At 39.2% G+C, this 13551-nt stretch overlaps 1 protein-coding gene across 18 annotated transcripts in view; it reads left to right on the forward strand.

Annotated features, from left to right (window-relative positions):
- The window catches only part of KIAA0319L (KIAA0319 like), a 123406-nt gene that overhangs the window by 69324 nt on the left and 40531 nt on the right, over positions 1–13551 (forward strand). For 16 of the 18 annotated variants that reach the window (XR_010147206.1, XR_010147203.1, XR_010147194.1 and 13 more), the window contains 2 exons: positions 8788–9034; positions 13086–13187. Coding sequence is in view for 15 of the 18 variants with exons in the window: in XM_024357827.3 (XP_024213595.1) it covers positions 8788–9034; positions 13086–13187 (349 nt within the window). In the remaining 3 variants the exon portion in view is untranslated. Of the gene's footprint in view, positions 1–1516; positions 1605–8787; positions 9035–11395; positions 11499–13085; positions 13188–13551 lie in introns of those variants that run through there. The other 2 variants (XM_054665664.2, XM_054665665.2) reach the window with 2 other exon arrangements.

Consider the following 13551-nt stretch of genomic DNA (forward strand, 5'->3'; position numbering starts at 1 on the left):
AAAATCTATAAACAAATGTATTAAAAGGAACTGGAAAGGTTCCAAAAGCAGGTAGAAGCTAGAGGAGCGCTTACTTTTGAAAAATGGCAACTGGGAGTGATAAGAATTGTGAATTTGCAGCTTAAAAAAAATTTTTCCTGAGGGCATTCAACAACTCCCACAGCAGAGGAAAGTGGCAGTGGAAAACTCCAGCCTTACTTTCTTATGGTGGCAAAAACAGAGTTCATGATAGAAAAAGCATCTGAAAATTTAGCAGGAGGGCTTGAAAGTGAGAAAACCACAGAAGAGGGTGACCCCCATAACCTGACTGTGAACTCTGCTAAAATCCCTGGATGTACCTCTAAACTACACCTGCATGGGCAGACTCCATGAGGCCTGGTGAAAAAGCAGGCAGAGATTAGGGAGGCAGAGATTAGAGTTCTGTCTTTGAAAGACAGAATCTACACAAGGTGAACTTCGTGAGTTTGCTGCTTTTTAAAATTGAATGCATTCTCCAACCATGGGGAACCAGGTGGCAGACATATGAAGTCTTATGGACTTGAGGTATCAGTGGACGTAATCTTAAGGCTGAAAAGTTAGGGAGGAATCCCCAGAAACAAAGACAGTACAATGAGAACAGGCCCCAAATCTGAGTAAAATCTCTGGCCAAATTCTTGGTCAATTATCAGTTACACAGGCAGACCTGTAGTGGCCAGGCCGGGCGTGGTGCCTTATGCCAGCACTTTGGGAGGCCAAGGCAGGTGGATCACTTGAGGCCAGGAGTTAGAGACCAGCCTGGCCAACATGGCGAAACCCCGTCTCTACTAAAAATACAAAAATTAGCTCGGTGTGGTGGTGCATGCCTTTAATTCCAGCTACTAGGGAGGCTGAGGCACGAGAATCACTTGAAGCCAGGAGGCAGAGGTTGCAGTGAGCTGAGAAGATCACACCGTTGTACTCCAGCCTGAGCAACAGAGCAAGACTGTCTTTAAAAAAAGCTGTGAGAACTACACAGAGATATCAGTTGTTGAACACTGTAAGGAGCAAAGTCTACAGTTCAGTCCAGGGAGGTTATTTGTCTACTAGGAAAACCTCCCCCAGTAATCCCAAGGAAAATATTGTAGAATCCAGAGTCACTACATGTATCAGAATGTCCAACGTTAAACCAAAAATTACCAGACATGCACAGGAACAGGAAAGGGTGATCCATACGCAGGGAAAAAAAGGCAGTCAATAGAAGGTGGCTCCAAGTTGACTCAGATGTTGGAGATAGTAGTCAGACTTCAAAGTAGCTATCATATGTATGTTCAGATAATTAAAGGAAAATGTTTGTTTTGTTTTTGTTTTTTTGGGTCTCATTCTGTTGCCCAGGCTGGAGTGCAGTAGTGCTATCTTGGCTTACTGCAGCCTCAAACTCGTGGGCTCAAGTGATCCTGCCAACCCAGCTTCCTATGTAGCTAGGCCTACAGGGGTGTGTCACCACTCCCAGCTAATTATAAATTTTTTTTTTTTTTTTTTTTTTTTTTTTGTAGAAATGGAGTCTCGCTGTGTTGTGCAGGCTGATCTTGAACTTCTGGCCTTGAGCAATCCTCCCACCTCGGCCTCCCAGTATGCTAGGATTACAGGTGTGAGCTACTGTATTGGGCCAGAAAATAGTTTCAATGAGTAAACAGATGAAGAATTTCAGAAAAGAAATGTTAAAAATGGGAAAATAGAAACAAGGGGGCTTACAAAATGGCAGCAAGAAGGGATCTGTAGTTTTCGTGTAAAAAACAAGTATAAAACTGGGCAAAATTGTTAAAACCAAATATTTTTAACATATCTAGAAATAAAATAGAAGCAGAAACAAATTGAGAAAAACTTATTCTTTTTTTTTTTTTTTTTTTTCTCGAGACAGGGTCTTACTCTGTCATCCAGGTTGGTGTGATCATGGCTCACTGCAGCCTTGACTTCCCTGGCATGAGCCATCCTCCCACCTCAGCCTCCCAAGTAGCTGGGATTACAAGTGCGCACCACCACGCCCAGCTAACTTTTCATATTTTTTGTAGACACGGGGTCTCACTATGTTGCCTAGGTTCTTGAAAAACTCGTGGGCTCAAGTGATCCTCCTGCCTCGGCATCTCAAAGTGCTGGCTTGAGCCACCACACCCCAGCCTAAGAATTTATTCTTAAAAGGCTGGTAATACTTTGAGTAGGTACAGTGGAAGTCTGTGGTCTTCTTGGAATGTTTCCCATCTGTCCTTACCTCCGTTACTCAGCTCTGGTGACAAGAATTGTAGTTTTACCAGTGTGTGGCTGAACATGAAAACTAATATCTTAAGGAGCCAGAGTGCAGTGGCACATGCCTGTAATTTCAGCTACAGGGAGGCTGAGGTAGGAGGACTGCTTGAGCCTCGGGAGTTCCAACCAGCCTGGAACTCAACATAGTGAGACCCCATCTCAATTGAAAAGGAAAAAAAATAAATAAATAACACTAGCAAATTTTCTGCCAGAGGGGGTAGACTTAATGTGGGACAGGTGAAAACTCACAGCTTTGCCAACTAAAAGTGGCAAACTTGGTTGAGAATGAATGGAGAGAATCCACAGCTTTGCTAGCTGAAGGTTGCAGTGCCTGTTGGAGTAGATGGTGGACCTGCCGAAACTAAATGGGAAGATCTTGAAAATAAGAGAGCCATAGAAGGGCTACGATAAGCTCTCCACATATCTCTGGCTGATAGGGAAGTTACCTGCATGTGCAGGAGGGACCCAAGGGAACCCAATAAAAAGTAAAAATTAAAGGGGACTTGAGAACTGGCTGTAACTTTGAATGCATTCCTCAGGCAATACACAGATAGATTGGCAGATGGCAAAGCTTTATGGGTTTGAGGTCTATGAGCAACCCCTGCCCAGATCATTGTCTGACTACTAAATGATGCAGGCATAGGCTGCCCTAGAAACCCAGGCTAAAATAAAAACAAGAAAAAAAAACTGAGCAGAGCATCAGTCACAACATACTATGGGAGAATTAGATTTTGCAGTTTAAGTATAGGCAAGTTATTAAAAACAATCAATAGCCCATCAGGTAAATAAAACAATCGATAGCTACTCCAGTAGATTATCTGAAGCCTCTAGTTTTCAACCAGATATTATAAGACATGCAAGGAAAAATCAGGAAGGTGCAACCCATGCTCAGGGAAAAAAAAGTCATTGATAGAAATGATTTCTGAATAGGCCCAGCTATTAGATTTAGCAGAGACTTCAAAATAGCTGTTAAAAAAATATGATTAAAAACTTAAATCGTGTTCAAAGGTTTAAAGGAAAATGAGATGACAGTTACTTAACAAATAGGGAAGTGGCTCTAACCACATTTGGTCAATATTGTAGTAGAGGTCCTAGCCAATTATAATGCAAGAAAAAGAAATGAAAGAAATAGAGATTGGAAATGAAGAAGCAAAACTGCCTTTATTCACAGATGATTGGATTATTTCTAGAAAATTCTAAAGAATCTGCATAAAAGCGACTGGAACTATTAAGTAAAGTTAGCAAGATTGCAGGATATAAGGGCAATACACAGAAATCACTTGTGTTTCTATATTAGCAATGAATAATTGGGAATTGAAGTTTTATTATTTATTTATTTTAGAGATAGGGGTCCCACTATGTTGCCTAGGCTGGCCTTGAACTTCTGGATTCAAGCAATCCTCCCTCAGCCTCTCAAGTAGCTGGAACTCCAGGTGTGCACCACCATACCTAGCTTGAAGTTTTAAAAAATGTGTAACACCCAAAGACATGAAACACTTAGGCATAAACTTAACAAAATATGTGCAAAAACTGTATACTGAAAACTACAAAACTCTGCTGAGAAGAATATGAGAAATAAGTAATGATGTCCTCCCCTCCCCCCATTCATGTCCATCTGGAACCTCAGCATGTGACCTTATTTGGGAATAGGGTCTTGGCAGATGTAATTAGTTGAGAATCTCCAGATGAAATCATCCTGTATTTAGGGTGGGCCCTTAATATAATAACTGGTGTCTTTATACAAGAGAAAGGAGGGGGAGCTTTGGATCCATCTGCACAGACACGGAAGAAGTCCACGTGAAGAGTAGAGTTACGTTGCCGCAAGCCAAGGAATGCTAAGAGCCTCCGGGAGCTAGAAGAGGCAAAGAAAGATTCTCCTCTAGGGCCTTCAGAGGCAGTATGGCCCTGCCAACACCTTGATTTCAGACTTCTGGCCTCCAGAACTGTGAGAGAATGAATTTCTATTGTTTTAAGCCACAAAGTTTATAGTAATTCATTATGGCAGCTCTAGGAAACAAATATAACCATGTTATACAGATGGGGATCTAGAATGATCAAAATGATTTTGAAAAAGAACAATAGAGTTGGAGGACTTAAACTATCTAGCTAGAAGACTTACTGTATAGCCACAGTAATCAAGGCAGTGGTATTGGTATAAAACTAGATTAAGTTAATGGAACATAATATAGAGTCCAGAAATAGACCCACACCTATATGGTCCATTGATGTGCCAGTGCAGTTCAGTGGGGAAGGGATAATCTTTTCAACAAATGGTGCTAGAACAATTAGATAATGATATGTAAAAACATGAACCTTGACCCTTACCTCTAGAGGAAAATCAACTCAAAATGGATCATAGATCTAAATTTAAGAGTAAAAGCTATAAAACTTATGGAAGAGAACCCAGGAGAACATTTTTGTGATCTTGCTTTGGCAAAGATTTCTTAGCCATGTCACTGAAAGCATGAACTGTAAAAGAAACAAATGATAAATTGGAGCTTATCAAAATTACAAATTTTTGTTAATGAAAAGCTAACACTAACAAAACGAAAAAGCAAGATACAGACTGAGAAAACATTTGCAAATTATATGTCTGACAAAGGACTCATTTATAGAAATAAATGAGCTCTTGTAACTTGATTAGAAAACTAGTAACCCATTTTAAAAAGCAGGCAAAAGATTTGAACAGATAGTCCACCAAAGAGGTTATACAGGTGTCCAATAAATACATAAAAACATGTTCAATGTCGCTAATCACTAGGAAAATGTAAATTACAACCACAGTGAGATACCACTACATACCTCGAATGGCTAAAATTAAAAAGATTTCCACACCAAATTCTGTCAAGATTATATGATAACTGAAATACACTGGTGGTGGTACTATATTATGTCATAACAACTTCAGAAAATGGTTTGGCAGTTTCTTGAAACAGTTAAAGGTACATTGATCGGGGGTTCTATTTATTAGTATTTACCTAAGAGAAATAAAAGGACATGTCCATATAAAGACTTGTAGAGCCTGGGCGCAGTGGCTTACACCTGTAATCCCAGCACTTTGGGAGGCCGAGGTGGGTGGATCGCTTGAGGTCTGGAGTTCAAGACCAGCCTGACCAACATGGAGAAACCCAGTCTCTACTAAAAAATACAAAACTAGCTGGGCGTGGTGGCACATGCCTGTAATCCCAGCTACTCGGGAGGCTGAGGCAGGAGAATCGCTTGAACCTGGGAGGCGGAGGTTGTGGTGAACCGAGATTGCGCCACTGCACTCCAGCCTGGGCAACAAGAGCGAAACTCCATCTCAAAAAAAAAAAAAAAAAAGACCTGTAGATGAGTGGTTATAACAGCTTGATTTGTAATAGCCAAAAGCTAGAATAAACCCAAACGTTCATCTATAGGTGAATGAATAAACAAATTATAGTGTATAATATAAAGCAGAAAACTACTTAGCAATGCTAAGAAATGAATTGATACACAAAACATTTTGTGTATATTTTGTTATTCATACAAAATAATTTTTCTGAGTGAAATAAGCCAGACTGCCCCTCTCAAAAAAAAGGGTACTTACTTTGTGATTCCATTTATAGAATCTTTTAGGAAATGCAAACTATAGAAACAGAAAGCAGGCCGGGCGTGGTGGCTCACGCCTGTAATCCCAGCACTTTGGGAGGCCAAGGCAGGTGGATCACGAGGTCAGGAGATTGAGACCATCCTGGCTAACACGGTGAAACCCCATCACTACTAAAAATACAAAAAATTAGCTGGGCATGGTGGCGGGCGCCTGTAGTCCCAGCTACTCAGGAGGCTGAGGCAGGAGAATGGCATGAACCCGGGAGGTGGAGCTTGGAGTGAGCCAAGAGCGCGCCACTGCACTCCAGCCTGGGCGACAGAGCAAGACTCCATCTCAAAAAAAAAAAAAAAAAAAAAGAAACAGCAGAATGGTTGCTTAGGGTGGGGAGGAGAAGGCATTACAAAGGAGCATGAGGAATCTTTGGAAGTGATGGATATGCATTAGCTTGATTGTACTGGTGGTTTCAAATGTGTATACATACATAAAAATTTATCAAATTGTACATTTTATGTATGTTCAATTTATTGTATGTCAATTATACCTTAATAAAGCTTTAAAAAGGGGGGGTAAAAATTTGGATAAACTTTACCTCTTTGCCTCTTCAAAGAAAAAATGGTCAATAAGCACAGGAAAATATGCTCAATATTATTAGTCATCAGGAAAGTCATCAGTGATATATCACTTTATAACCACTAGAATGACAAAAAATAAAAAGACCAGGAATACCAAGTGTTGGTGAAGTTGTAGAGCAACTGGAACTCTCATATGTTGCTGGTAGAAATATAAAATGTACAGCCACTTTGGGTAACAGTTCATAGTTTCTTACAAAGTTAAACATATACTTATGTATAACCAGCAATTCTCCTAAGTAACTACCTAAGATAAATTAGAACACGTTTACAGAAACATGTATACTTAAACATTCATAGCAGTTTTTATAACTAAGAATGGAAAACAACTTAAAATTCCATCAGTAGATAAATGTAAACCAAATTTTTGTGTATTTCTATAATGGGAAACTACTCAGTAATAAAAAAGAATGTACTACTGATATGCACAATATCATGAATAAATTTCAAAAACGTGTTGAGTGAAAGCCAGAAACAAAAATAGTATGTATATGCTTCCTTTTATATGAAATACAAGAAAACCCAAACTAATCTCACTTTGATAGCAAACAAATCAGTGGTTTCCTGAGCCTAGAGATGGAGACAGGGATTTATTATAAAGGGGCATGAATGAATTTTGGGGGCTGATAGAAATGTTCTCTCTCTTAATTGTGGTTACATGGGTATATATATTTATCAAAACTTTGACCTTATATACTTGAAATGTGTGTAGTTTATGTGAATTATATTTCAACCAATTTGATTTTTTTTTTTTTGAGACAAGAGTTTCACTCTGTCGCCCAGGCTGAGGTACAGTGGCATGATATCGGCTCACTGCAGCCTCCGCCTCCTCTCGGGTTCAAGTGATTCTTGTGCCTCAGCCTCCTGAGTAGCTGGGACTACAGGCGTGTACCACCATGCCCAGCTAAATTTTGTATTTTTAGTAGAGATGGGGTTTCACCATGTTGGTCAGGCTGGTCTCAAACTCCTTACCTCAAATGTTCCACCTGTCTTGGCCTCTCAAAGTGCTGGGATTACAGGTGTGAGACACCACACCTGGCCGAATTTGATTTTTAAAAAATCCATACCACCACCCTTGTTTTGCTACTCATTATTTCTCATTTGGATGAAAGCAGTACTCTTCTAAGTGATATTCCTGCTATTGCCTTACTTCTTCAAACCCATACGCTAAGAAATGACTTGTAAGACAGAAACCCGACCTTGTTACTTCCTTGCATACAACCCTTAAATTGCTTACCATTACTTAGTTTCTTAAAATAACATGTAATGCTTTTTTCCATCTGGTCTTTGCCTCTATCTTTCCCGCTCATCTTCTATTACTTTTGCCTCTCACTTTGCTTATGGCTGTCAGTTCCCAATACAGACCATGTTAATTTCATTTTTTGTGCCTACATTCATTCTCTGCCCTCTGCCTTTTGTCTAGTAAACAACTGTTTATCCTCTAAAACTCAGCTTAGGGCTCTTCTCCTTCAGGAAGCCTTTTTCTTTAATAATAATAATAAAAAAATCATTCTTTTCCATACTCTTTCTCCCTCAAAGGGAAATGGATTAAGTAACTTTAGCTTGTGGTTTTTTTTTTTTTTTTTTTTTTTGGCTCATCATAAACATTGGTATATTTACTTTTTTTTTTTTCTTTTTGAGACAAGGTCTCATTCTGTCACCCAAGCTAGAGTACAGTGGCATGATCACAGTTCACTGCAGCCTTGACCTCCCAGGCTCAAGCGATTCTCCCACCTCAGCCTCCCAAGTAGCTCGGACCACAGGCATGGCCACCATGCCCAGCTAATTTTTTATGTTTTGTAGAGACAGGGTCTCGCCATATTGTCAAGGCTGGTCTTGAACTCCTAGGTTCAAGTGGTCTCCTGTCTTGGCCTCCCAAAGTGTTGGGAGTACAGGCGTGAGCCACCATGCTTAGCTGGTATATTTACTATTTTGGCTTATTATGCTTTCAGTGCTCAACGATTAGTTTTATTTATATTTTGGATCCACAAGGGCTATTTTGTAATAGGTGCTCAATAAGTATTTGTAGAAAGATTGAATAGAAATGTTAACAGGGTAAAAGTATACATTGTTTTGCTTTTCCAGCACACTTAGAATGCAGAAAATTACTATTTTGTTTTAAACAAAACATTTTGGCTAGGAAAAAAACTCAAGATTTATCTCAACATTTAACACCACTTTTATTTGGGTGGTGAGATTAGTTTCTTTAATATTTTTGATATTTTTGCATTTTTCAAGAGAACATTTAATAGACTATTGTTTCATGAGACATAACCTGAAAAATTGTGTAACTTTTACCTACTCAAATTAGTTTTTTTATTTCTTTAGGTCCACAAGGCGATTACAATTTCCAGTCCCCTAACCACAGACCTGACTGCAGAGCTGTCTGGTGGGCCAAAGAATGTATCAGTGCAACCTGAAATATCAGAGGGTCTTGCTACTACGCCCAGCACTCAACAAGTAAAAAGTTCTGAGAAAACCCAGATTGCTGTCCCCCAGCCAGTGGCTCCCTCCTACAGTTATGCTACCCCTACCCCCCAGGCCTCTTTCCAGAGCACCTCAGCACCATACCCAGGTAAGGACCTTTGCTCTTGGAGATAGAAGGAAAAAGTAGAACATTTGATCAAAGTATTCCCTTTTAGAGGAAAGAAGGAAGGGAGGCATAACTTGAATACTGTGTGTTAGAGAAAAAATAACTCTGTCATTGCCCCTGCAGTCATAGACTGGGGGCTCTAGAGCCTTTCCTCAGCAGGCCTCCAGCTTATGGAAATTTACGAGGCTAATTTTCACAGATCCAGATTCCACTGTGACTTAAAGGCACATGATTCAATTAAGTATAATGTTCAAGTGATCAATCAGAGCCTACTGGGAAGAAAGATTTGGATCAGTGTATTTGCTTACCTTCTGAAAGTCTGGTTGTAGGTCTCTCATTTTTATAGCATCTTTATTTTTATTTTTATTTATTTTTAAAACTTTTAATTTTTGTGGATATATAGTAGTTGTATACATTTATGGCATACATGAGATATTTTGATGCAGACATGCAATGTGTAATAATCACATCATGTAAAATAGAGTATCCATCCCTTCAAGCCTTTATCCTTTGTGTTACAAACAATCCAGTTACATTATTTTAGTTATTTTAAAATGTGCAATTAAAATATTATTGACTATAGTCACCCTGTTGTGCTATCAAATACTAGGTCTTATTTGTTCTTTCTAGCTTTTTTTTTTTTGTACTCATTAACCATCCCCCCTCCCTCTTACCCCACACTACCCTTCGCAGCCTCTGGTAACCATCCATCTATCTAACCATTACTCTCTATCTCCATGAGTTCAGTTGTTTTGATTTTTAGATTCCACAAATAAGTGAGAACAAGCAGTGTTTGTCTGTGCCTGGCTTATTCACCTAACATAATGACCTCCAGTTCCATCCATGTTGTTGGAAATGACAAAATTTCATTCTTTTTTATGGCTGAGTAGTACTCCATTGTATATAAGCACCACATTTTCTTTATTCATTCATCTGTTGATGGACACTTAGGTTGCTTCCAAAGTTTGGCTGTTGTGAACAGTGCTGCAAACATGGGAGTGCAGATACCTCTTCGATACACTGATTTCCTTTCTTTTGGGTATAGACCCAGCAGTGGGATTATTGAGTCACATGGTAACTCTATTTTTATTTTTTTGAGGAACCTCCAAACTGTTCTCCATAGTGGTTGTACTAATTTACATTCCCACCAATAGTGTACGAGGGTTCCCCTTTTCTCCACATCCTCACCAGCATTTGTTATTGCCTGTCTTTTGTATAAAAGCCATTTTAACTGGGGTGAGATGATATCTCACTGTAGGTTTTTTTTTTTTTTGAGACAGAGTCTCACTCTGTTGCCCAGGCTGGAGTGCAGTGGCGCAATCTCGGCTCACTGCAAGCTGCGCCTCCCGGGTTCATGCCATTCTCCTGCCTCAGCCTCCCGAGTAGCTGGGACTACAGGTGCCCACCACCACGCCCAGCTAATTTTTTGTATTTTTAGTAGAGATGGGGTTTCACCGTGTTAGCCAGGATGGTCTCGATCTCCTGACCTTGTGATCCGTCCGCCTTGGCCTCCCAAAGTGCTGGGATTACAGGCGTGAGCCACCGCACCCGGCCATCTCATTGTAGTTTTTATTTGCATTTCTCTGATGATCAGTGATGTCGAGAAGCTTTTCATATGCCTGTTTGCCATTTGTAGGTCTTCTTTTGAGAAATCCCTGTTCAAATATTTTGCCCATTTTTAAATGGGATTATTAAATTTTTTCCTGTGGAGTTGTGTGAACTCTTTATATATTCTGGTTATTAATCCCTTGTCAAATGGGGAGTTTGCAGATATTTTCTCCCATTCTGTGGGTTGTCTCTTCACTTTGTTGATTGTTTCCTTTGCTGTGCAGAAGCTTTTTAATTTGATGTTATCCCTTTTGTCCATTTTTGCTTTGGTTGCCTGTCCTTGTGGGGTATTACTCAAGAATTTTTTTTTGCTCAGACCAGTGTCCTGGAGAAGCATCTTTATTTTTAAAGCCATTCATAAGAAGTAGATTTATACATAGTGTATAAATAAATCTGTGCTTCACAGGTGCTGTTCTAAGGTATTAGGAAGAATTGGTTAATCAAGAAACTAAGTTGGTCTTTATCCCCTGAAAAAGTCAAGAGGGTAAAAGCAAAGTCAGTGATAATGAATTTTTGCCAATTTTTAATTTTTCAGGGTGTCCTTTGGTAGTAATAGAACATGAAATTTTAGGGGTTCAATCATGAGGCACCAAAGTAATTTTTGTATCCAGTCAAGATGCCTGTAATTTTTGGTGTAATTGTGAAGGGTTTGGGTTGAACTGTTTTGAATAGCCATTTTTTGGTTCATTATACTTTCTCTGAGTATCATGTTTCTTTCTTTTCTTTTTTTGAAAGTCACTTCAGAGAGTTCTTATTCCATCTCCTGGGGCATCCAAATGCTGAAGCTTCCATTAAGGATGGTTTCATTTCTCCTCAAGTGCAATGTTCCCATGCAGAGGTGGATAAATCTCAAGTTTCATATTTGTCTAGGAAGCCCTTCTCGCCTCCCAGGCTTGAAATATGAGTGGACTAGCCTATTGTTTGCTTTAAGCTCTCCTAGTTTCGAAGTCTCATAGCAAATGAACATTTATTGTCAGAGAAATAAGATTTATATAATCGGTGGCTTTCAATGGTCTGCAAACATTTTTAGTTGGGGGAGGGGAGTGATGCTACTGACGTCTGGTAAGTATGGGTCAGTGATACTGTTAAACACCTTACAGTGCTCAGGACATTTCCCTCCATGACAAAGAATTACCTGGTCCAAAATATCAGGAGTGCTGAGCTTGAGAAACTCTGACATATGTGAAATAGCTGGTGAATAGTATAAAGACAGTATATAGCTCTTTGCTGACTTGAGTGTTCCAAAAATGCTAGCATACTTCAAGATTAGATCAGTTTGAACTGAAATGGTCTGGGAAGATTTCTTGGAGAGGAGACAGACTTTAAGCTAGAAACAAAATGCTGTATTTAGAATAAAGCAAGGCAAACACCGCAATTGAAAGAAATAACTTTAGCAAAGTCCCTGAGAGTAGACCGTGGCTTTGTGGAACACAAGAGGGAAAATCAATATAACTAGAGGCAAAATTAGATAGGAAGGATAAGACAGTGAGATCAGATGATGGTTCTCTAATGGCAGGTTGGAAGTTTGTCCTTAAATATGATATGGGAGCAGGAGTCTTAAATAAAAGAGTAACATAGTGGGTGAGTATTTTGGAAAGACTAATGGTGTTGGTTGTTTTAGGAAGACAGAATAGATTGGAGTAGAGAGAGCTAGCAGAGGGAAGATAAAATAAGATTCTTGGAATAAGCAAGCTGGGCGTGGTGGTGCATGCCTGTAGTCCCAGCTACTTGGGAGGTTGAGGTGGGAAGATCGCTTGAGCCCAGGAATTTGAGGCTGCAGTGAGCCATGATTACACAACTGCACTCTATCCTGAGCAACAGAGTGAGGCCCTGACTCAAAAAGAAAAAAAAAAATTCTTGGAATAATCTAGTGTGAACAATGAATCTTGTAGCAATTGGAATGGAAAGAAAGTAAGGCAGATTTGTAACCATTTGCCTTCCCTTCTAGAAACTTTATATATGTATCTTATTAGAAAGTTATTTGTTAGCATAAAGGTGATACTTGAAACAGGATTTGAACTCTGTGGAATGTAATATATAGGGAGGGCTTAGGGACAGACTGTAGTAAAAATACAGTGGAGGAAAAGAGAGAAAGGAGGAAAAATAGAATAATATGGTGTCATGATATCCAAGAGTTTTAAGATGGAGGCAGTTAGCAGTAGTAGAAGCCACTGAGATGTGAGATGAAGAATGAGGGTATTAGGGTACAGCTATTAGATTTACTAAGAAGTAGTTTTGAAAGATCCTTTTCAATGGAAAAGTGGGGACAGAATCAAATTTCAAGCAATTAGAGAGTAGAAAAAAGTTAGTAATTGATGGCAGTAGCTGAATATTGATCATGAAAGGAGTTTGATCACAAAAGAAGGAGAGAAATAAGACAGTCTGGATCTATTTCTTATCTCTGGTATATTTACTTTGTTTCCAGTTATAAAGGAACTGGTGGTATCTGCTGGAGAGAGTGTCCAGATAACCCTGCCTAAGAATGAAGTTCAATTAAATGCATATGTTCTCCAAGAACCACCTAAAGGTAAACATCCCCTTACATTTGGATAACTGTTTTTTGTTTTTAAAAGAGATGGAGTCTTGCTGTGTTGTCCAGGCTGGTCTCAAACTCCTGGGCTCAGGAGATCCTCCCACCTTAGTCTTCCTAGTAGCTGGAACTACTGGCATACACTACCACTCCTGGCCCTTATCTTTTTCCCTCCTCTGACTTCCTGTCAGGAAAAAATATATATTTTTTAAGTTACAAATTTATATTAGCAGTCATCTTGAATAACTTCTTTCTAAGTTCTACATCTGCTATTTACTGGTTGTTTGGCCAAAATAAACAGATTAATCTGAGTCTCAGTTTCTTTCTCTTAAAATGGATATAAATACAACCTAATAAATAT

Source organism: Pan troglodytes, chromosome 1, assembly GCF_028858775.2.
Source record: "Pan troglodytes isolate AG18354 chromosome 1, NHGRI_mPanTro3-v2.0_pri, whole genome shotgun sequence".
Taxonomy (NCBI): Eukaryota; Metazoa; Chordata; class Mammalia; order Primates; family Hominidae; genus Pan; species Pan troglodytes.